The 23107-nt window shown below is 42.9% G+C and overlaps 1 protein-coding gene and 1 long non-coding RNA gene across 3 annotated transcripts in view; one reads left to right on the top strand and one right to left on the bottom strand.

Annotated features, from left to right (window-relative positions):
- The window catches only part of LOC149467483 (uncharacterized), a 36420-nt gene continuing 13313 nt past the window's right edge, over positions 1–23107 (top strand). The window contains exons 1-3 of the long non-coding RNA XR_016311921.1: positions 1–7792; positions 10610–10720; positions 12239–12349. This is a non-coding gene — a long non-coding RNA (uncharacterized LOC149467483). The remainder of the gene's footprint in view (positions 7793–10609; positions 10721–12238; positions 12350–23107) is intronic.
- NR1H2 (nuclear receptor subfamily 1 group H member 2) overlaps positions 18729–23107 on the bottom strand; it is a 132634-nt gene continuing 128255 nt past the window's right edge. For both annotated transcript variants that reach the window (XM_089671592.1, XM_089671593.1), the window contains exon 10: positions 18729–19859. In XM_089671592.1, the coding sequence (XP_089527718.1) occupies positions 19713–19859 (147 nt within the window). In that variant the 3' untranslated portion in view covers positions 18729–19712. The remainder of the gene's footprint in view (positions 19860–23107) is intronic.

The following is a 23107-nucleotide window of genomic DNA, read 5'->3' as shown; positions in this document are numbered from 1 at the left end:
CCTAGCGGCTAATTTTCTGCTGGATTGTTTTTAAAGGAACAGGAAGGGACGTTTAAACTGCCCTACCTCCACTCCCCTCCGCCTTCCATGTTTTTTTGAGCTCTCCCGTCCCACCATCTTGGTGTGATCAGATGCTTTAAGGGCAGAGGAGAGATCTAGAGTCTAATAGACCCCGGATTTCTCAGAAAGATCACCTGTGATAGCAATAGGCAATGACAGGTACTATTTACATCCCCTGTGATAACAATAAAGGTGATCAAATATAAAAAGAAAGGGGGGTCGCTCGTGAGCAGCGAACAAAGATGGCCACGTGTTAATCCCGCTCCTCGCTGCCCGGACACATCCGCCATCTGCTTACCTGGAGGGCACCAATTTCCCCCTTTTCCCCAGACTCAGCCTAATATACCACCGGAGCACTCGATGGGGGAAGAAGACTGTTGCTACCTGGGCTTCTTGTGCCCACAAGGTGGATCAGGCTGACGAGCTCTTCCTGTGGGACACTAGCTTTGATGCTCTGGCCTCGAGCCCAGACCCATTCACTCTTCCGCCTTCAGGAGCCTCGGACCAGCATCCCGCCCCGAGCAACAGCCCAGAGGAGACACCAGAGTCCCCACAACCCACCCTACAGGATGCGTACCTATTGCTCCACTTTAAGACTCTTGCAAACGGAGCTTACGGCTGCCACATCTAAACTGGCAGCTCAACTTACTAAAGGGATCTGGGCTCCCGCACAAACGATTTAGAGGAGAGGATGGATGCTGCAGCCTTCATTATGGAAAACCACAAAGAAGACTTAACTGACCTTCATAAGGAATTAGAAGCGGCCCTCCCGTATCTGGAGGACTATGAGAATCGCTCCCGCAGAGGGAATTTGCGCCTCCGGGTTTTCCCAGAGACCGTAACTGACGTCACCTGCACAGCCACGTCGCTCTTCCAAGAACTGGTACCAGCTATACCCATAGATTGGTTGGAGTTTGACCACATCCATCAGGCGCTCGGCCCTAAGAAACTGGATGGCCCCCCACGTGTCATTATCAAATTCACCTTTTGCTATACCAAGGAGGCCCTTCTTCGGGCACCCAGAGAAACAGCAGACCTCTCTTTTCAAGGCTACCAGTACCAACTCTTTTGCCGACCTTGCTTCATCCACCATCCTGAAGCATAGGCAAATGAAACCATATACTTCTGCTGTTATGAACCATCAAATTTGCTATTAGTGGGGCTTCCCCTTTAAATTATCTTTCTCCTTTTGTGGCCGAACTCATGTCCTTCGCTCCCCAGACGAAGCCTAAGCCACCTTGGAGTCACTCCATCTTCTGCCTAATGAGCCTACCCGATCCCCGACAAGGTCCTCTGCTCCCCGGCCCCCATCCAACCTATCGGGACGTACCTGGAAGAAAGCAAAGAGCCGCAAACGATCTCTCCCACCTGCACCATCTCTGACCGGCTCCCCGAGGAGTGACCCAGGTTGAAACATCTGACTGTAAGCTGCACACTTCTTACTTTTGAAATCCGTTCAGGCCTCCCCTTACTGCTGGTCACTTACCGGTTGTTACCGGGAGCTTCTTCCCACAAATACTTCTCATTTTGTTTTCTGTTAGGCTCATTGGCCTGCCTCCCAGTCCCCTCCAAGATGTGGGGCCTCAGACTGACTCCATTGTTATCGATTAGGCTCTCAAACCTTTAAATCACAGGCCTACCCACTTTATAGCACTGCTATGGCAGAAGGACTAACTGGCAGACTCAGCCTGGCTCCCTCACATTCCAATCACAGCACGGTTCGGCTTCTGTTTGCCACTGTTTGGGACATTCCGGCACATCATGAAGCTCATTGTCATCTATTGCAGTATTTTCATTGTGGACTTCCCCAGTGGAATTCAGTGCCTCACATCCTGAAGGATCCTCTGTGTTCATTAGGGGGCCGATACATAAGGCTGACATTATCCCGTATTCCTTCTCCTTTCCCTCTCCAAATTCCCTGTGTTCCCTGTTCTGCGGCTGGACACGGGCTCTCTGTGCTGCCTGCTCTCGGCTGTCTCTGTTCTGTCCTCAAGTTAGGGTGCGTGCGTGCGTGCGCCTGCCTGCCTGTCCTGTTGTCACTGATCTATGGGGACTTAAAGGAAGCTGCTGAGGAGAGCACCCTGTACAGAGACTGCTATATGACTAATGCTCAGGAACAAGTAGAGGGGCAGTGACAGAGCCCCTCATGGGGCCCCCTACTGGCCCGGGCCCTCGGGCAGTGCCCCTATGGTCAGTCCGCCCCTGCACATGGAATAGCTTCCAAAATTGCTGCAACAATCTGATTTTACAGTATAGGTGTTACATGGACTGTACTACTACTGTTTATAACTCTATTTCTGTATTAATGGGGAGTTGAGTCACTGTATAACCATTTCTTTGGGGGCCCCCATCCTCATTGCCTAGAGGGGGGAGCCGGAGAAGGAAAGAGCACCTCCAAGCTCCCGTAATCCTCCCCAGCGCTGGTCACCAGTACAGATAGTGGTTGAAGAGTGTCAGAGAAGCTGCTTAATCTAGGCCTAGTTTAAAAACGAGGATAAACTCCCGCCTGAGTTGCACCCTCCGGATTTGAGCCCTATCCTGCTTCCCAGTTTAAGAACCTGGGATTCTGTAAAATATTCGGGTAATTTGATTTCGCCATTCCTACCTTTTTTGCCGATTACGCATAATCCTTTATTTCCGCCAGGCCTAGAACATCCCACTTCTTTCTCTTGGTGGACCTCCCATGGCTTTGTAATTGTACATGATTTTTTGAGCACTCGTACGCTTCCATCTTGGGAGTCTCTTCGACAATCAAGGGGGGTCCCACCACGGGAATATTATCGGTATTTGCAATTGCGCCACTGGGTCCTATCCCTCCGTCGTACCTCTACATATCCTTACCACAAAACGCCCTTTGAACACGCTTGTCAACATTCCCCAGGGTCCTCTGGACTCATTTCTGTAATTTATGCCTCCCTTAACAGTAGGTCTTCCTCATCACCCCTGTCTTATGTCTCTCAATGGGAGCGAGATCTGGGTGTTTCAATTGCGGCGGAGGATTGGCGTATAATCCAATAGGGCCATATTGGATTCCCCCAGGTGCATGCATATCTACCCACAGGCTGGGAAAAACGCTTTTTTATGGAGAGGAGTATGTGAGTGGAAAACTTTGTAATTTTAAATTTTGCCTATTAAATTTACTACACTATGGAAGGCTTTCTTGTCTTTTTATGAGTTGCATAAGAGAGGAGGAGGAATAAGGAGTCTGCCAGAGGAATACACCACTGAGGTGGTAACTGCTTTGGGGCCCTGTGTGGGTTGAGGAAGGGAGGTGAGCAGGCATTGCTGCCATTTGAAGGAGAGTACTTGCACTTAGAAGTGGAGATCACGTGTGTGTTCCAGCCAAAGCACAGTCACATGCATGGAATATTTTTTCACTTTTGATATTGTCTTTTTCACTTATGGCATATATTATTTATATATGATTTAGACACCATTGTATGTGGCCAATTATTCTGTTTTTCACGTATATATATTTTGTTTAGTATATTTGATATATGCACTATATATTAAGTTTCATAATGTATTTTGGTTGACACTATTTTTTCTTTCCACTAGAGGGAGTCAACACACATTTTTTATATATAGTGGTCACTTTGATTTAAAATCACACTATATGGAGATACATGATTGTATTCATGTGATACAAGCGCTTCACTAATTTTAATTTTTAGTGATGAATGTATGCTGATATTACCAAGTGTAGAGAACGAGGAGTACTTAGTCTATCTCCATGTTTCTTGTGTTTTTAAATAGTTTTAGGACCAGGTTGGTCCAAAAGAAGTATCTCCACTTAACACGTGTGCCTGTTGGTAGCACTGTGTAAACTGTAAGTAGAATCCGCTACATACAGTATACAGCGCTGTGTTCCAGCAGCGAAATGGGATCTTTCCGTCCTGCTTCTGTAACCAAATAAAATAGGGCTGAGCACTGCTCAGCCATTCATAGAATGCATTATATCTTATAAATGAATACAAGACTTCCTCTGTTTGGGTAAGGTGAAGTTCGTGACATCTGCCTGTCTCTACTCTAGAGAGCGCTTGTGTTAGTGAAGGAAATAGTTCTTTTGTACCAGCTATTTAAACCTTAGTAAAGCCTGGAGTTCAGATTTAAAAGAACCTTGCTTACACCAAGAGGTACTTAAATCGGAGCTCCATCTAAAAGGGGAAGTTCTGCTTTAAGGCTTTGCCCTAATGGGGAGCGGAGGACAAAGCCTTAAAGTAGAATGGGGGGAGTGGGTACCCAAACTTGACAGGTACCCGCTCCCACTTCTGGAGCGATTGCCTAAGGCGATCGGAAGCGGAAGGTGTCCTCCCCCCTTCCCTCCCCATAGTCTTCTGGGACATGTGAAAGGTCCCAGAGGACTACGGGACCATTCACAAAGCACAGCACTACTCGTGCATGCGCAGTGGGCACCCGGCTGTGAAGCTGCAAGCTGTCACAGCCGAGTGCCCACACTGAAGATGCCGGCGCCAGGAAAAGAAGATGGCCGGAGAAACCAGCCATGGTGAGGACACCGGTGGACTGAGGGACAGGTAAGTGTCTGTACTTTAAAAGTCAGCAGCTACAATTTTTGTAGCTGCTGACTTTTATTTATTTATTTTTTTAATTCAACTGGAACTGTATTTTTTATAAAGCGACTACGTGCAAGGTACAAGCATACTGTATTTAGATGCAACTCCCTACACCCCCCCCTCCCCCCCAAAAATGAAAACAAAAGGTTTTTTTTTTCTTTGATCATCTCTAGTCATTAATACACTTTCCAAATCAAGACTTGCTAGTATCTTCAAAGACTGGTTCAAATATGGTGTAACAAGATTGTGAACTAATTGACAGTTTATATACAGAAATAATATAAACAAGACAAAAACTGTGTAGTAAGAATCCCTTTAATAACAAATGACAATGCCTCGTATATCATAAGTTGTATTTATCCAAATGAGAACATGAATGCATGATCGAACGATAAGCAAGCAGTACAATAGAATACGCAAATGGCAGATAAAAGTGTATGTCCAGCCAAAGCATATTTTATTTTTCAAGTTTTTGGATAGAATAAGAAAGGTTAGAATCCCTACGGGCCTCCTCTCACTTACTGTTCTACTAGATAGCAGTTTTACTAGGCAAGAACTGACAGAAAACCTCTAGCAGAAACAGAAATGTATATACAGTATTGTATTATATAGGAAAAGGGTTGCCTTTTATTGCCGTAGTTGCAGATTTTCCCTCCGTTCCTGTGAAGTAAAACAATTGTCACCACAACAGTAAATGAGGGGAAAAATAGGATTTTTTACTTCCTGATAAAATTTGTTTCTTGGAGTACAGTATGGGACACAGGCTTTTTAATCTTGTCTGGGTTATATGCAGCTATATTCAGGTCATTGGCAAAAATAAAGGCTGTAGGTATATCCCTTTAAAATAAACCCTTCCACTCCCAGCTAGCCATAGGTTTTTAGCAAGCAATAAGGAAACCATAAGACTATGGGATGGCCCAAGGCTGAGATCTGTCCATCAAAGTCAGATACTGATCCAGCCCAGGCTGGTGGAAAGACAGTATATGCCCCACTGAGTACTCTCTAGTATTAAAGTTTCTTGACTCGCACCAAGCAAAAGTGGCCTTCCAGGTGCAAAGGTAAGACTTTGATAAACGTCGACTTCCTAGCCTTCAAAAGGGTAAGGAGGGCCAAGTCTGAAAGGCCCCATACCTCAGGACAATGGCTACAAAGACAAAGAAGCAAGATGGAACAGGAACTCAGACGGTACATAATGGCCCATGGAGCGCCTGCCAGATGTACCACATCCTCCTGGACCAATCTGGTGTAAAGAAAATCACCGGCATGCCTTCCATGTGGAGCAGATAAGGGAGAATCTGGAGGGGCAGAAAACCATAGATTAGGCTAATCTGATCCCACAATGTCACTAGAGCGTCCACTCCAAACACCCGTGATTTCTGGTGCCTCCATGGATGTGGCATTGTCTGACTGGATTCTTCCTTGGTATCCTCACAATAGAGGTTAGCTAAATCACTCTAAGCTGTAGAATAGAGATGGGAAGGTAAGCTTTCTCCAACGACAAAGTCCTCTACACTGAGAGGGCATCCAGGACTGCTCCCCAGTCTGATAAGATGGCATCTGTCTTGAGAACCTTGCATATCTTTGGAGGAGAGGGCTTTCTTGGAAGATTGGAGAACCACCACACCTAGGGAGAGTCTAGCCTTGGGGTTTAAATGCATATGACAGTCCACTGACAAGAGTCTGTTTGTCCCACCCTACCAGAATTTTGAGTTGTGATAGTCTGGGGTGAAATTGGGCCTATGGCACAGCCTTAAAAGAGGCAACCATTAGATGAGGCAATGATGGCTTCCTCTGAGCTCGAAGAGCATGAGAATGGAGGGACAAATGTTTGTCCCAAAGCATGAAGATTCTGGACAGGGCTGTGTCTAACATTAGACTAAAATATGTGAGTTGGGTCCAGCGATGACTTCCTCAGATTGAGGATCTAAAGAGAAGATATATATTTTAAAATATCTTCTTTAGCTCTGTGTATACAAATGAAAATTAGTTATTTTAAAGCCATTGTTTAAAATTTTTAGAGACTATTTAATGACTGGTTCTGTACCACTAGATTGACGCAAGGCCAATGTGCCTATATTTAAAAAGTAATGAAAGTCTTTAACCACTTTACGACTACCCACCTGCTTTGTTCTGGACGGGCGGCCGCCGAAGGCAAAGCAACATACAGGTAAGTGCTGCCTACTGCCTGCTTTTGGCCGCGCCCCCCCCCTCCGCCCACCATCCACTTATATTACACAGAGGGAGCCTGTTAGCAAGTTCACGCACGGGACCTGCTGTTTGTGTATGATCACAGCCCAGAACTCTGTGTTGACATTTAACACGGAGCTCTTTACACAGGGAGCGATCTGTCAGTATCTCATGCCTGCTTTGCACAGATTTAACCCCCTGATCACCCCAGATATTAACCCTTTCCCAGCCAGTGTCATTAGTACAAGGACAATGTATAGTATTATGACTGATCACTGTGTTAATGTCACTGGTGAAGTCAGTGGCAGTTAGCGTCAGATTGCTTGCCACACTCCTGCAGCCCCTTTATAAATTGCTGATTGCCACCATTAGTAGTATAAAAAGAAAAACAAATTCCAGTATATATCCCATAGTTTAACACTGTAACTTTCAGACAAACCAATCAATATACACTTACTGGGATTTTTTTTTTATCAAAGATGTAGCATAATTCATTTTTTTGTTTTCTTTTTATAAAAAAATAGTTTTTTTTTACATCACAAAAAAAAAACCCAGCAGTGATCAAATACAAACAAAAGAAAGCTCTATCTGTGTGAAAAAATTATATACTTTTGTTTGGGTATAGCTTTGCATCCCTGCGCAATTACCAGTTAAAGTAGCTCAGTGTGACATAGCAAAAAATTGCCTGGTCATGAAAGGGGTAAAATCTAGAAGTGGTTAACTAGTAACTACAGACTAGTTAGTTAAACTTCTGCAGCTGGGGAAGATACTTGAGAGTTTAATAGAAGACCACATAAAATATTGTTTTCTAACAAAAATTCTTCTAAGCATGGTTTCACAATAGACTGAAGTTGTCAAACAAATCTGCTTTCTTTTTATGAGGTAATAAGGAAGAACTTGGACAAAGAAATGGCTGTGGACATAGCATACTTGGACTTTGCAAAAGTGTTTGACACACATGCAGCTAATGGGTAAGTTAAAACCTATAACTTAGGAATTTTAGTTTGAGAAAACTAGCTAAATACCACATTTAGAGAGTAGTGATTAATGATTCATACGCTGAATGGTCTAAAGTTATTAGTGGTGTATCTCAAGGTTCAGTGTTGGGACCCTTACTTATTAACCTATTTATAAATGGTATTAAGTTTCTGATGTTGGCTAACAAGGAGGACTGGCCATTTAACAGGAGATCACCCAGATACCCCACAAGTATGTTGGTGAGAACCCAGGAGACCATGGCCAGGCCAAAGGGAAGGGTGAGAAATTGGTAATGCAGATCACACACTGCAAAATGTAGATAGCACTGAGGAGGTGGAAACAGGAGTATGTACAAGTATCCCCGATGTCTGTGGATGCCCGAAAATCCCCCAGAGGTAGGGAGGCAGTGGCCAACTTGGCATGCGGAACTTAGGAACCTGTTCCTACATGTTAATAGTTTTCAGATCCAGTACAGGTTTGACTCTCCAATAAAAGTTTGAGTAGAAACCTTGCATGCACTCTGTAGTTTGCACAGGGGTAATGACTTCTTGAGCCAAGAGCTGCAGAGCAAGCAGATCTGCCTGCTATGATGAGGAAAGAGATAAGTTTGTGAAAGCAGGGAGGAGGCAGAGTGCAAAATTCCAGTTTGTAGACCCTGGAAATTATACTATGGACATAGGCGTCTGAGATTTTCTGGGATCAGAAGACCAACAGACATCCCCCCCACACTTAGAAGTGAGGACAAAACATGTATTCACCCTCAAAGAAAACCGCTCATGGCAATTCTTGTATGGGAGCTCAGCTGACCAATATTTAGACCAAATTATCCTGTGCATGTGAATGCAAAGGAGACTTCATCCTGGAGATTTGACGAAGTGTGTTTGCCAAGCTGTTCACGCTGTAGCGCAAGGCCCTAGATAAGAGTCTGGCTGTGAAAGGAGGCATCTATTAGCTTGGAACTAGGATTTTGGGCCATGGGTTTAGTATAGACAACGTGAGGTTGATTTACTAAAGCTGAAGAGTGCAAAGTCTGGTGCAGTTCTGCATAGAAACCAATCCGCTTCCATTTTCTTTTTTTTTTTTTTTGTCAACGCTTATTTGAACAAGCTAAAGTTAGAAGCTGATTGGCTACAAAGCACAGCTGCACCAGATTTTGGACTTTCCAGTTTTAGTAAATCAACCCCCAAGTGTCTGGCAGACTGCCACAGAAGAAGAATTCAGGGCCTGCCATGGAAAAGGAAGCTTTAAAAAAGGCCTTTAACCTCTTGTTTACTAGGTCTTTGAATGTGTGGGCCTTGTTAAGACAAGAAATGGCATTATTTACTACAAGAACTACCCACTTTTGTAAGAAGCTTTCTCCAATAGAATATTGTTGAGCAAAGCATTTTGGAAGAGTAAAATAAATTTGCTCTGGGTGAGGCCAGTCCCCATACAGGACAGACTTTAACAGTGAATGGACCGGAAAAGTCTTACCTTGTTTAAGCAATTTAAGGGAGCCCCTGCTAGAAACCTTGGAGTGAGCAGACTCCGGCTGTTGTAATAAGCAGGATAATACAGCATTAATCAGGCCAGCAAGTATGAAATTCCTGCTAAAGGCTTGTAATCTTGATCTGATTCCACAGAACAAGAGGGATCAGGGCATAATCAAAGACAGATTCAGAAGGGGGGGTGGAAAGGGCATGGATGTGACTATCTAGTGCCTCAGTAAGGCCAGAAATTCTTCCATGAAATTTGTCATTGTAGAAGAAAATACTTCCCTGGACAGGAAAGATTTGCTATATATTAAGTTGAATTATTCATTTGTTTCTGGGTATATATTAATTGCGCTATAAAAATTTATCATTAGTAGATACAACGTATTTACACAATAATAGGAGCGCGACATTTATGGGTTATAGATTTTTTTATATACACATTATATGGGGATGTGATTAATGTCGGCGATCCAGTTAATATTTTACTCTTATTAGTGGCTTACAAGTTATTAACAAATGCATTTCCATTTTAGCCATGCAATAACAGTCAGAAATAGCACCAATTCTAAAGGTAAACTGGCCCTTCCAGCTCTCGGCCAAGGCCACTGAAGGGTGGTCAACGGCTCCCACACACTATAAAGGGGATCTGGAGCAACAAAAAAAAAAAAGGGGGTATCCTGGGCTGAATGTTTCAAGGTCTTCTGTTCTGTAATCATCACTAGAGATCTTTTAGACAGAATGAATGGGCTCTTATACCACATTCTGGATTCTCCCTCCATGAGGGGTATCTCCTCGTACAGGGGTATTTGGGGACAGGGCTCTGCCGCTGGCAGACCATAGCACTGGACCTTTAAAGCACCCAGTTGCTAACTTCATGCATTGCATTGCCAAGGGGAAAGCCTACAGCAGATTTAGTGCATGACAGCTGCATTACCAGCTGGCCATGTTTCTTCCATTTGGTGGATGCTGGTAAATTTCTGCCAAGGGATAAACTGATCCAGAAGCTGCATTAGTATTTGCAATGACTATGGTGCAACAAGAAATTTGACTGAAGAATCATCTGTTTGTCTCTCTCTCTCGAATGATGAGAATATTCCAGAGAGAAACCTTTATAGTTAGCACGTTCCAGTGTTTTTAGGTGGTGAACCTCTTCTCTCTACAAACAAATTACTAAGGCTAGGAGAGAGAGAGAGCGCTTTAATGGAGCCCGTGATATACAACAGGAGTTCTAATCTTTCCTACCTTAGTGAGAACTCCGGACAAACAAATACTTTTGAAATGTATATGTGGTGTCAAATTTACTTGGATGAACAGGTACTTTTATATTTTTTTCAGATATACACATCCCTGCCAAAGAACAGAACCATGTTGGTGACCTGAGTTTTCTCTACTGTAGTTGATCAATATAGCCTGGTCAGCTCACCACCCCTATCCTGTAATTGGACAGTAAGTCATCCCTGTTCAATTTTCCTATCTGCTTGTCAAAATGGTCCTAGCCAGCTCACATGCACTGAAACACACCTCACTGGCCACTAGTGGTTGCCCATCCTGTCTGTGTTATACTATATGTACACGCAATTAGCAAACAAAAACTGATACAAAGTCAAAATCAGATACTTAATAATTGGTGTTTTGGCTGCAGTTTAGCTTTAAAGTAGAACTATAGGCAAAACTTTTTTTTTTCATTTTGAATAGAGCAAGGGAGGGTTAAAACCCGTCAGATTTTTTATTTTTTTTTGCCATGGGGAGATTTCCCTTCACTTCCTGTCCCATAGCCAAACAGGAAGCGAGAGGAAATCCCTGCAAATTAAAGGAATTCCTTGGGGACACACAGGTCAGCAGAACTAGTGTCCCCATTGGAAGATTTCCCCTCTATTATTTTTCTGGGGACAACCCAAAATTTGGGATTTTCTTTTACTTTCACTGATAATAGTATACAATGCAAATAGAGAGGGTGAATCTCCTTAATGGGGGGCACAGACAGCAATAAAAATTGACAAGTTTATTCATCCCTCTCAACGCTATCCAAAACTAGAAAAAAAATGTTTTGCCTTTTAGTAAGGGCTCATATACACTGCAGCTGCTGAACTGATGTTTAGGAGCAGTTAAGCATTTTTTTTCAGCAGCCCCGGAACTCTCCATTATGTTTTCCTATGTGTCCATGTACACAGTCGTTTACAGGCATTTTCCTGAAAGCACAAAAATCGCTTTCAGGAGTAGTTTATCGGCGTTTCAAACGCCAAATGCTTGTAAACATGTTTATGTGCGTTTAGACGTCTTTTTTGGCTGTCCATGTCCACATGCTGTCCAGTGCCTTTTTTCTTTATCAAAAATGCATGCACAGCGTTCGCTCTGGTGTACTGAGTCCATTTGAATACACGGAAGTCAGTTCCAGGTTTCACATGAAGGAAAAAATGGTAGAACGTTGTTGCATTATGCTCATGATGGGATCCATAGTGAATACAACCAGAAAAGACAGGTAATCTCAAAACATACTGCTCTCTTTATTTCTCACAAAATGTCTGAAATAGTTCATTATTTACTATATTTCAGTGCATTCTGGGCATTTGGGAGGGTCTCCTGAGGTTATCTTTTACAAACTCTTCTAAACACCAACGCGTGTAAACGCGGCTAAACTTAACCTACGTTTTCTATCAGTCAGTTTCCAGCGGTCAGAAGAGTTTTTCAAACGCCCCGTGTACATGAGTCCTTATACTTTGGGCATTCCACTCCAGGAGTTGGTTGACTTGGGAATCCTTCCTACCAAGCTGCTGTAACTCAACCTGGACATTTAGCTTTAAATGGAACCTGTTAAGACAAAAACATGGGTGCTGGCCTTGGCTGTGCATGCTTAAGGGATATTATCTTTTTCATGACTTCACTTCCTAGTGAGTCATTGACCCCAGAACATCATGAGGATTTGAAATGTTGTGCTGTGATATCTAACATACACGTTTGTTCCAGGTCAGTTACTTACCAGCTAGGGAAGAAGGATTAAGGATTGATAGCCTTTAACATCGACCTGCTAAAACACTTCTGCAATGGAAGCTCATGTTACGGTCATGTTTTTCTAAGGTGATTTCCAGTTTTTCATTTGCATAGGGCACCACTGCGTTTTACAAAGTTTTTGTGTGGTTCTATAATGTCGAAAAGAAATTAGAATTCTCAATGGTATTTCCACAGGTGTAGAATATGGACCTCTGCTGCAACGCACCCTCAATGTAGATGGGATAGTAAAGGGTTTAGGAACAGGATAGGAAATATGCCTGGGGAAACATGCTTCCTCTGGTGTTGGCTACTGGAGGTAGATAGCGTAGAAAGGAAGGATGCACAGATACCGATAGCAGTATTGGTGCTGATACTGAGTATTTTCACGAGTACTCGTGAAAATGCTTCCAATACCCAACACTGATGCGTTGCAGTGCGATTTGTGTCAATATAAAATGCATGGAGGCAAATTGCACCACAAAGAAGAGCATTCGGTTTGAACAGGAATGCTATTCTTGTCCAAATTGCATGTGGTTTCCCTACTGCTCCTGTGTGAACCTAGGCTTGCCATAGCCTGAATTCACACAGGAGTGGTGCGGGAAACCTCCCTGCACCGATCCCATGCTAAGCAGAGAGTGGGAGAGAAGGGCATGTAGGATGTATACCTTGGTGTCTGCCATCAGGCAGACTAAGCGGCAAAGCTGCGGATTCTCAGCTGTAGGAGAGGAGAGATTGATTAGCACCATCATGGTGCTGATCAAACAGAAGCCATCTAGCCCATACTGTCATCACTGAAAAGAGAGGAGAGAAATTCCTACGGCTTTCTCCCCTCTCCTTGCAACTGCATGCAGCAAGTGTGAGGGAGGAAAAACAGTGTGAAATCGCAGACTGAGTTCTACCACTGAGAATCCAGAGCATTGCTGCTTAATCTGCCTCCATCCTCCGCCTGATGGCCGACACCAAGGTATACATCCCCACATGCCCTTCTCTCCCACTCTCGGCCCAGCATGGGATCGGTGCAGGGAGGTTTCCCGCACCACTCCTGTGTGAACTCGGGAGCAGTGGAGAAACCACATGCGATCTGGACGGGAGCCACATTCTTGTTCAAGTCATATGCTATTATTTGCGGTGCAATTTGCATCCATACGTTTTCTATTGACACAAATCGCACCGCAAAGTATAGGTACTTGGTATCGGAGAGTACTTGGAACGAAAGTATTGGTCCTCGTACGCACTGATCAAAAGTGGGTATTGGTGCATCCCTAATAGAAAGCATTGCTAAAATAAAATAGATGGGCTTGTATGTTTTTCAGTGTACATCTTGAAGAACGTATGACCCTGATTGGATACTGTAGTATCAAAGTTGACTTGTGATAGTGGAAAATAGTTTGGGAAACACTGCTTTATCGAAATCATTGTCAGTAAGCAACAGTCAGCAAAATCAGCACTGGGTCCTTGTGCTGTCTACAAATGGAATATTTAGTGTAACTCTGTAAATACAAGGAAGGGTCTCAGGCAAAAGGAAAAAAAAATGTTTTCTTGGGTTCCAACTAAATGGGCAGAAAACTTAAATTACAATATTAACACTTCAGGTGCTTACCAGAACTGAAGACAGCAGAATGCAGTTCTTTATGGCTGGAGGAAGACTTTTCCTATACAGAGCCAAATTTCTTTTCCGTAACCATGCTGAATGACAGTAGACAGCCTCTATTAAGCCTCACATTGTATAAAATTCACAATAACGCCACAGGCTGCAAAGCAAATTTTACATGCATGTAAATGAATGTCAGTAGTAACTCTCTTACATAAAAACAACTTGGTGTGCAGAGGTCTTTCTCATACTTTCAGTAGCTTTCAGTGGCCCTGCTACTTCTGAATGCCGGGCCATTCTTATCATGCAAAGCTTTAGGGCATCTTGGTAGTTCTACCCCTGCTGCTTTCTACACTTACCTATTTGACAGTGAGGTAGCCCATTAGAATGGAGGGTGAGGCGCTATCAATCATTTGCCCATTTCCTATTCATAGAACCTGTGTGGATCTGACAGGAAAGGGCAGGCATAATCATGCTCTGTTCATGATTGGGGTGGGTGCAGCTCTGCATGGAAACCAATCGGCTTCAAGGTTTTTTTAGTCAAAGCTTAGTTGAACAAGCTGAAGTTAGTGCAAAATCTGGTGCAGCTGTGCATTGTAGCCAATTGGCTTCTCTCTAGTTTTAGTAAATCTCCTCTTTAAGTGTGAATTATATCCCTTGTCCTGATTTTTATGTGAATGAGTGCATACAAGTCCCGGCTGCGGGCTTGTAGTTTTCAATGAACTACCGTGGTGCTGCGGAGCACTGTGGCAGTTCATTGACCCTTGCTGTCAGAATATCTGCTTGACTGTACATCCCGTACAGCAAACAAATACCATGCAGGACTCCTGCAGACCTGTCAGAATATCAGCAATCTACTGATCGTTGGTGTAATGCTTTACAGGCTCCTTTGGACAAAAATAATAAATGCACATTTTTTTTACATGCAAAAAAAGGTGCATTTATTATTTTTGTCCAAAAGGTGAACTTATCCTTTTAATTAAATATATATACTTGTATATTGAGGATAAATGGTTCTTTAAAGGCTCCAAGAAAAACTCACAGTTCGGCAAGTTCCTGTTGAATTCAGTGTTCTTAAATTGGTCAAGGTGGAGTGGTGGGGTAGTGACATTACCCTCTCCACCTGCCTTCAATCAGAGAATGCTTTGCATTTATTCAGAAAAATACAAAGAATTCTCTGAATGGCACCCACACTGAGCAGCCAACCCCCTGTGTTCAGAATGTATCGGGTCAGCCGCTCAGCAAAGGACTCAGAAGCAAGTGGAGCTAGTAGAAATTACTAAAGTCTACATCAGATACATTGGTGCAGCTTGGGCTAGAAATCTCTATGAACAAATATACAATACCTGGAATTCATCTTTATGCCCCTTTAATACAGGTGGTCCGATCGGGTATGCCTATACTTTTTTTCAGGCAGACCAGATCGGACACTCCATTCTCCGCTATGTGCAGCTTGATGTAAACAGACTTGTGTCTCCGATTCGTTGTCTACCTCCGATTCAATAAAACAGACTGAAGGTGATTTGTTCCCCTTTTGGACAGATCAGAGGTAGTGGGGTGTAAATGGACAGCTGGTTTGTTTACATCTGACTGCCCATGGACACAGCCCTCTCTGCTCTGTGTCCGCTCTGCATAGGCGGAGCAGACATGGACCTGTCATCTGGCCACTCAGCTTAGCTCAGGAGGGGATCCGCGGACAGATCCCCTGCTGAGAAAAACCGGATCCAACTGGATTCAGACTGTGTGAAAGGGGGCTTAAGGCTACCATTTCCTCGCTAAGATTACACTATCTACTCAATTCAGTAAGCTTTAGCAATTGTAATTTGTAGTAACAACCACTGTTTCAGCAATAGTCACATGCCTGAAAATAAGAATTGCTTTTGGTGAATAACACATGCATTATAGCTTAGTTAATAAAGCCTAACGCCTATATGTTTGGAGCCCTAGAGCTTTTATCCTATGATGAGTGTTTTCTAATGATCCAGAGCAACACTTCTTACATCAGAAAGAAAAATACCACAAAGCATAGAAAGGGACACTTAAGACCTAAAGTGGTTGTAAACCTCAGGTGTGAAATATCCCTCAGTGATCTTAATTGAGACAAGTACACACAGTGTCATTGCTGTCTGCTGCCTTGTTCCTCTGCTATCAGCATGAATCACTTCTGACAATTTTTTCTGACACCAAGATAAAAAGATAGTAAGGGGGAGGGATCTCTAGCTCACAACTCTGTTCCTGTGTGAAGGGGGGGGGGGGGGTGTCTCTTCCCCCCAATCAGCTCTCAGAGCTCTCCTCTCTGAGCTCTGCAAAGTGTAACCTCAGCTCTCTGCCCCCTTTTTTCTGAACTCCCAGACAAGCGTATAAACTCAACACTTTAAACAGATGTGGAGAAAAGAAAACTGCAGATAGACTGGTACAACCTATATAGGAGGATTTGTTTCATCTCTGTGTATCACCTGAGGATAGTCCCTGCACTGGGTATATGTAAGGGTTTACAACACAGGTATGATGTCAAGCACAAGGCCTGCGGGCTGAATCCGGCCCACCAGGCCTTGTCATGTGGTCCTTTCACTCTGCTCCATTCCCCTCCCGGCTTTCAGTTGTAAACACAGAACCCTTCTGTGTTTATAAGGGACAGCTTTGCTTTCAGTGGCTTCTGGATGAGACAGATCCCTCACGGCAGGGACAACTCTCTGGAATCTGAGAGTGAGAACAGATCTCCCTGTGCCGGGTATAACAGGGAGGTATAACAGAGCCAAATACAAAGGTAGTAGAGGGGCCCACTTACCCAGGGAGGTACTAGAGGTAGGAGAGAGTAGAGATGCAAGGAAAGATGCTTTGGGGAGGGGAGGTGGTGGTTGGTGTTGCACACTGTACACAGCGCACCTCTGAACTCTGCCTTCTGTACACAGCATACTCCTTAACAATAAAAGTGTAAATACATAGTCTTACAGATACAACTGGCCCTTTAAAAGCAACCATACTGCTGATGCGGCCCACAATTAAATTGAGTATGACCCCCCTGTTTTACAACCACTTTAAAATAAAAAAAAAATGCACAACTGCTGAAGAAATGCACAATACTGAAAGAAGATAAAGAAAAAGGTGGGAGGTGAGCTCAGTCACTTGACCTGTCATAGTCAAGTGACAGGCCTCTCCTCCAATCACAAAGTTCTCTCTTCATTGTTAAGCAATGAGAACTTGGGGGACGCAGAGACTCCACACTGCAGCTGCAATGCTATGAATGGGAGGTATGCAAGGCAGAGTAATACTGTGCTGCCCAACAGATAGCGGTGTTTGCTCGCTGTTTTAGGCTGTCCCTCTAGTGTCCACAGTAATCTAAGTGCCATGCACCAATGCTTTATCAAAACAAAGCAAAGAAGGTGAAGGGTAGAAAAGAAAAACACGGAGATGGTTCCTCCAGTGAGAAAAGTTTATGATGCAGCAGAGGGGTTGTGTCTAAGATCTACCGTAGTCCAATCTTTTACAATAGTACCTCTACAAACACAACCTGAAGAAGAGTGATGTGACAGACTGAGGTGTCACTGAGCACCTCAGAACAGCACTGTGTGACCAATCTCTTCCAAAATCTAAACTCCGTAGATCCAATATACAAACTGAGTACATGTTATTTTCAGTGATAAATACAGTATATGTAAACAATTCCACCAGAATTCTTTTTTTCTTTTAATTTTTCTCACCTTGACAGAATTCCACACTCTTCCTTTGTGCAATGAGATCTATCATTTCCAGCAGGGATAGGCCCTTTAGCCTTTTGAACAGCAGACTGATTTTCTGCCATTTTTCCCTCTTCAATGTGTAAACTTGTATGGGAGATGTACTAAAACTGGTGTACTCAGAATCTGGTGCAGCTCTGCATGGTAGCCAATCAGCTTCTAACTTCAGCTTGTTCATTTAAGTTTTGACAATAAATCCTGAATGCTGATTCGTTTCTCTGCAGAGATGCACTAGATTTTGCAATCTCCAGTGTTAGTAAATAACCCCCTGTGCCTTCAGTTCCCCTTCTCTAGAACAGTACAACCTGTTATCACTGTGCGCAACTGACTGTTACTGAAATGGTGCAACTTAAAATTTCTTTTATTAGAGGCACCCACGTGTGGCATGGTAGGATGATCTATAAAAAATAACCACACTCTTACATTAAAATGATTTTGAAAAGTATTAAAGAGAAACTCTAGAGCTATAATTAAAGACTACTTTCACTAAAAAATATACACATTTGTACTTCATGAAACTTTTGAAGAAATGCCAATATAATGAGTTCTATAAGGAAGTCTTACCTACATAGCCTGTTGGTTCTGAGTACTTCCTGCTGCGCTTCCATAAATCTGCTTCAGGAATATGGATTGCTCATTTAGTTCATTGTAGAACAGTTTGCTTATCTCCAAACCGCAACCCCTAGCATTTTTTTTTAGTAAAAGATTTATGCCAATACGTTGTGCGATTCTGCTAAAAGCAAAATGTTTCTTCAGAAGAGGTAACCCAGTCACACTGGTTATTTGCCATAGGCTGCATGGAGAATTAGATATGCATTGGGGTTTAATTTCCTAAAACCAAAGAGTGCAAAATCTGGTTCAGCTGCACAGAAACCAATCGGCTTCCAGATTTTATTCTTAAAGCTTAATTGAACAAGATGACGTTAGAAGCTGCCTGGTTACCATACACAGCTGCACCAGTTTTAGTAAACCTCACCCATTATGTTTAGTGAAAAGTGCAGTTATACACTAATCCAGCCTTAGATACCAAATAAACCCCACCTGTAAAAATAAATATACCCTTCCAAAACCTCTTCATAGCCAGGAGACTTTCCTTTTATAGTGCACCCCCTCCCAAACTACAGGTGCTCTTTAAACATAAGAGAAATAGAATAAAAATTTAATTCACTTATTTCAACAAAGCTTCTGTAAGCTATTGCATGTTAACATTACAGAAGCTGACATTTTTAAAATCATAGAATATAATATACACTTTATTCTCAATCCTGGGACATGAGCCCACCGTACAGTGTAAGTGCCAAAGAAAAGATCTGTAAGTGCATATAAACATGAAGAGCAGGAAAAGTTTAAGCAAGTGCAAGATTTGCTATGAAAATGAAGCCATGTTCAATGGAAGTAAATGTGCTATTGCGTTTAGTAGCGTTAATGATTTATGCCATTCTTGCCCTGGTGATGGAAGCCTTATAGAACCGAGGATAGTGACATCTGATTTAATAGAGAGGTAGCTAACGCTGCAGCATGGCAACTACCCTCAAAATTTCCCTGCATTAGAAAATACTACAATGGGTTGGGCGAGACATCAAGTCACTGCCATACGAGACTAAAACTAAAGCATCTCTGTACATTTACATCTAAAGCATAACTGGCACTCAGGTCATTGTTCTATAACCAAAGGCTTCTTAGAAGTCTCTAGAGCCTTGTATGGGGTGACTACTTTATAAAAGTCATTGTTGGTGAATTATTAACCCCACATCTAAACCGTAGTTCCACTCCACCAAATGGAGGTTTACCTAAAACTAACCAGTCACTGAGAAAAAGGATTTGTATGGTTTAAGCTGGAAAAGGGATACCTATCCCTTAGGCCAATGCAGGCCTACGATGTAGAACTCATTGTAAAGCTGTTGTTGTTAGTTTCCCAATGTCTCTGACTGAGTAGTGATATCCAGGGAAAGGAAACCCCTTTTTAGGTTATACTTAGTCCTCCTGGGTGGCCCTGGCAGGGCTCTCAAGATCTCCAGATACATGTCTGATGTCCAGTCTATATATGGAACTCAACTCAGTGCTGAACATATAGGAGAGCATGAAGGAGTAATGTGTCTCTAGCCACTCTGGCCAATGTCCTTTACTCATGAACATCCCAAATTTCAGACAGTAATGGTGGTAGTTTTTTGTCCTGTAGGCGCAGAGCAAACACCTGTTCTGAGTGCACACTGCTTAAAGTTCGCAGGCTGACCAGCTTCATTAACATACGAGGAAACATCAGGTGATCCTGTAAAACAAAAAGCAGGCCATTGAAAAGATCAGAACTCCAGTCCATTTTTTTTTTTTTCAAAAGGTGAAAAAAGCAAAACAAAAACAGGAAAGTGCAGAAGTGGTCTTCCCTAAAGTTCATAAGCCTGCTCCACTCTAAGTATAATATGTTGTGGCATTTTGTTAAAACAGTTGAAAACTGAGCAAATGTATAAGAAATGCAGCAAAGCCCCTGTCAATGAGCCTTTTTCTTTTCTCAAATTTCTAATAGTGTATGTGGTCTTCATTTGGGAAAGTACAATCTCGCCAAAAACAAATGTTAGAAGTAAATTTTTTTAAGTATTTTTGAAAGACATTCATCATGTCATCTAATGTACTGATGACAAAATCTACTAACATAAGCCTTAGGCAGTATAGAGCTGCAACCGTGGTTCAGCAAACATGACACTTGTAATTTAGATAATACCAATAGAGATCCTTAAACCCGGTCACTCATACACATTTCAAATTGGTATGCAATTTTAATTTTTACAGGGAGGAGCTGTCGGCAAAATCTAGATAAGCTATAGAGAAAATATAAAAGAAAGCCAGACTTTCACTAACAACCCCTTATAAACATTAACCTTCATGAAGGTCTTATAACTAAAAAATGTTGCACTCCCAATCTCTAACAAACTTATAAATTAAGTGACTTCAAATTGTATATCCATGAAAAACAAACAATATACCATATATAAATAAATGAATATCAAGTTAAATGTGATGTGAATCAAATAAAATAAAAAACAGTCCCATTAATCAAATAATAGTCCAAAAAAAGTGATTTGTGATGACGTGATTCAAACAGGGGTGGGGCTACGACGGCACTCGGCACCAGAGAGCATACGGCGTGTATACACGCTGTGCGGGGCACACACAGGCAAAGGATTTTTTAATACCAAAGCGCTTTTTAATTTTATTCAATGTGAGTGCATATATCGAGCATTTAAATAAAGGCTTATAAGGATAAAGCACTATGTCCACATTTCTTTTTTGCTTCATGACACTGAGGAACATCTAAGAGGAGTGAGCAGTAGATCCTGAGCAGCTGAAGGAGGGAGAGATCCCTGCAGGGATAACGAGTGTATAAGAAGAGAAGCATTGTGGAGTACATAGGAGGTATCCAACATCCATTCCATGCTGCAGCAAATTCTAGCAGGGTCCATGTATGTGAACAAAAAGTGTATTAGGCCTATCTGTTAGGCTTGTAAGGAGGTGAGCGCACATCTTTAATGACTTAAGGATTCATGAAAAGTCACAATTGGTGTGTTTGAATCACGTCATCACAAATCCCTTTTTTTGGACTATTATTTGATTAATGGGACTGTTTTTTTATTTTTTTTGATTCACATCACATTTAACTTGATATTCATTTATTTATATATGGTATATTGTTTGTTTTTCATGGATATATAATTTGAAGTCACTAATTTATAAGTTTGTGAGAGATTGGGAGCGCAACATTTTTTAGTTATATGGTCTTTTTTACACAGTTTTTTAGTATGTGATAAATGTTAGCGATCCAGAGGAATATTTTAGTGGCTAGCAAGTTACACACAGATATTTTTTGCTTCATGAAGGTCTGACACATCAGAGTGGAAATTATAATCAAATCAAAATTTTATTCTATACATATAGTTAATCGCTTTCCCACTGCCCTATAGTAGACCTACTGCTACAGGCTGGCAGGGGTGCGTGAAAGCACGTGCCCTACCTGCACCACTATTCGCAGCCTCGGCTGCCAATCTCGGCCGAGTATTAAACAATACAGTTCTGGGGGCGTGGCTTGGCGCATGGAGCCGTAGGCAGCATTACTGCACAGCTCCTGGCCCGGACCTCCTTTGCCCTTTCTCTACCCTTTCTCTGGTAGTCTCCAGCCCTCTATATGGACAAAAAGAACAACTGGCAGTCTCCAGCCCTCTATATGGGCAGGAGAACAACGGGGGGCTGTTCCGGCGGTGATTTGGGACGTTTTCTTACCCAATCTGAGGCCTCAGGCGTACCGTCCAGCAAGATGGCGCCGGCCTCTACTCCCTCCTCGTCCCCCCTGGACACAAGGGCCACATGCAGATGGTCAGGTAAGCTCTAGCATCTCTCTGCTCTGAGGATGGCTGGGATCTGCAGTCCCACATGCGATCTCTGCAGTCTTACACCAAATCTTTACCTACCAAGGCGGATTTTGAACTTTGTGTGAAACGTATTGAAAATGTCTACGAACAAGAAATTTTTGATCTTAAGCAAGATATTTGTGTATGGATGGAAGAGATTGAAAATCCCGCTGACGGCCTATGAAGCGCTTTACAATCCCATGAAGAGACTCTTAACTCTCATACAGTCTTAACACAACTCATGTACCAATAAGATGACATTGAGAACAGGAACCGCCATAATAATATCTCCACTCTCTTGGCCTCAGAGACTCTGCTCTCTCCTGGTTTTCCTCCTACCTATCGCAGCGCTCCTTCAGTGTTACCTATAGCGCTGCCTCCTCTTCACTCCCTCTTTCTGTAGGGGTCCCTCAAGGTTCTGTCCTTGGACCCCTTCTCTTCTCCATCTACACCTCCTCCCTTGGTCACTTGATAAACTCCCATGACTTTAAGTACCATCTCTATGCTGATGACACACAAATCTATCTTTCTACCCCTCACCTCACCCCTTCAGTCTCCTCTCGCATCACTAACCTAATAAGTGACATATCGGCATGGATGTCACTCCACTTCTTCAAACTCAATCTTTCCAAAACTGAGCTCTTCGTATTCCCTCCAGCCCGTGCCCCCTCCCCTGACTTCTCCATCAAGATCAATAACACAATCATCAATCCCTCCCCTCATGCCAGGGTGCTAGGTGTAATCCTAGACTCCCATCTGTCCTTTCAGTCCCCAATCCAATCACTGTCCAAATCTTGTAGACTTCTCCGCAACATCTCCAAGATACGCCCGATCCTAACCTCGGAAACCACTAAGCAACTTATTCACTCCCTTGTTATATCTCGCCTTGACTATTGTAACTCCCTCCTCATTGGCCTACCTCATCGCAGGCTATCCCCTCTTCAGTCTATCATGAATGCTGCTGCCAGAATCATCCAACTTACTAACTGTTCTGTATCTGCCATCCCTCTCTGCCAATTCCTCCACTGGCTTCCCGTTGCCCAACGGATAAAATTCAAAACATGAACAATAAATCTGCCCCCAATTACATCACCGATCTTGTCTCTATATATCACCAAAA

The sequence above is a fragment of the Staurois parvus genome, unplaced genomic scaffold, assembly GCF_062004578.1.
Source record: "Staurois parvus isolate SC_StPar_1 unplaced genomic scaffold, SC_StPar_1.0 ptg000108l, whole genome shotgun sequence".
NCBI classification, from domain to species: domain Eukaryota; kingdom Metazoa; phylum Chordata; class Amphibia; order Anura; family Ranidae; genus Staurois; species Staurois parvus.
The sequence above is the reverse complement of the archived record's forward strand: the minus strand, read 5'-3'. Positions and strand labels throughout refer to the sequence as shown.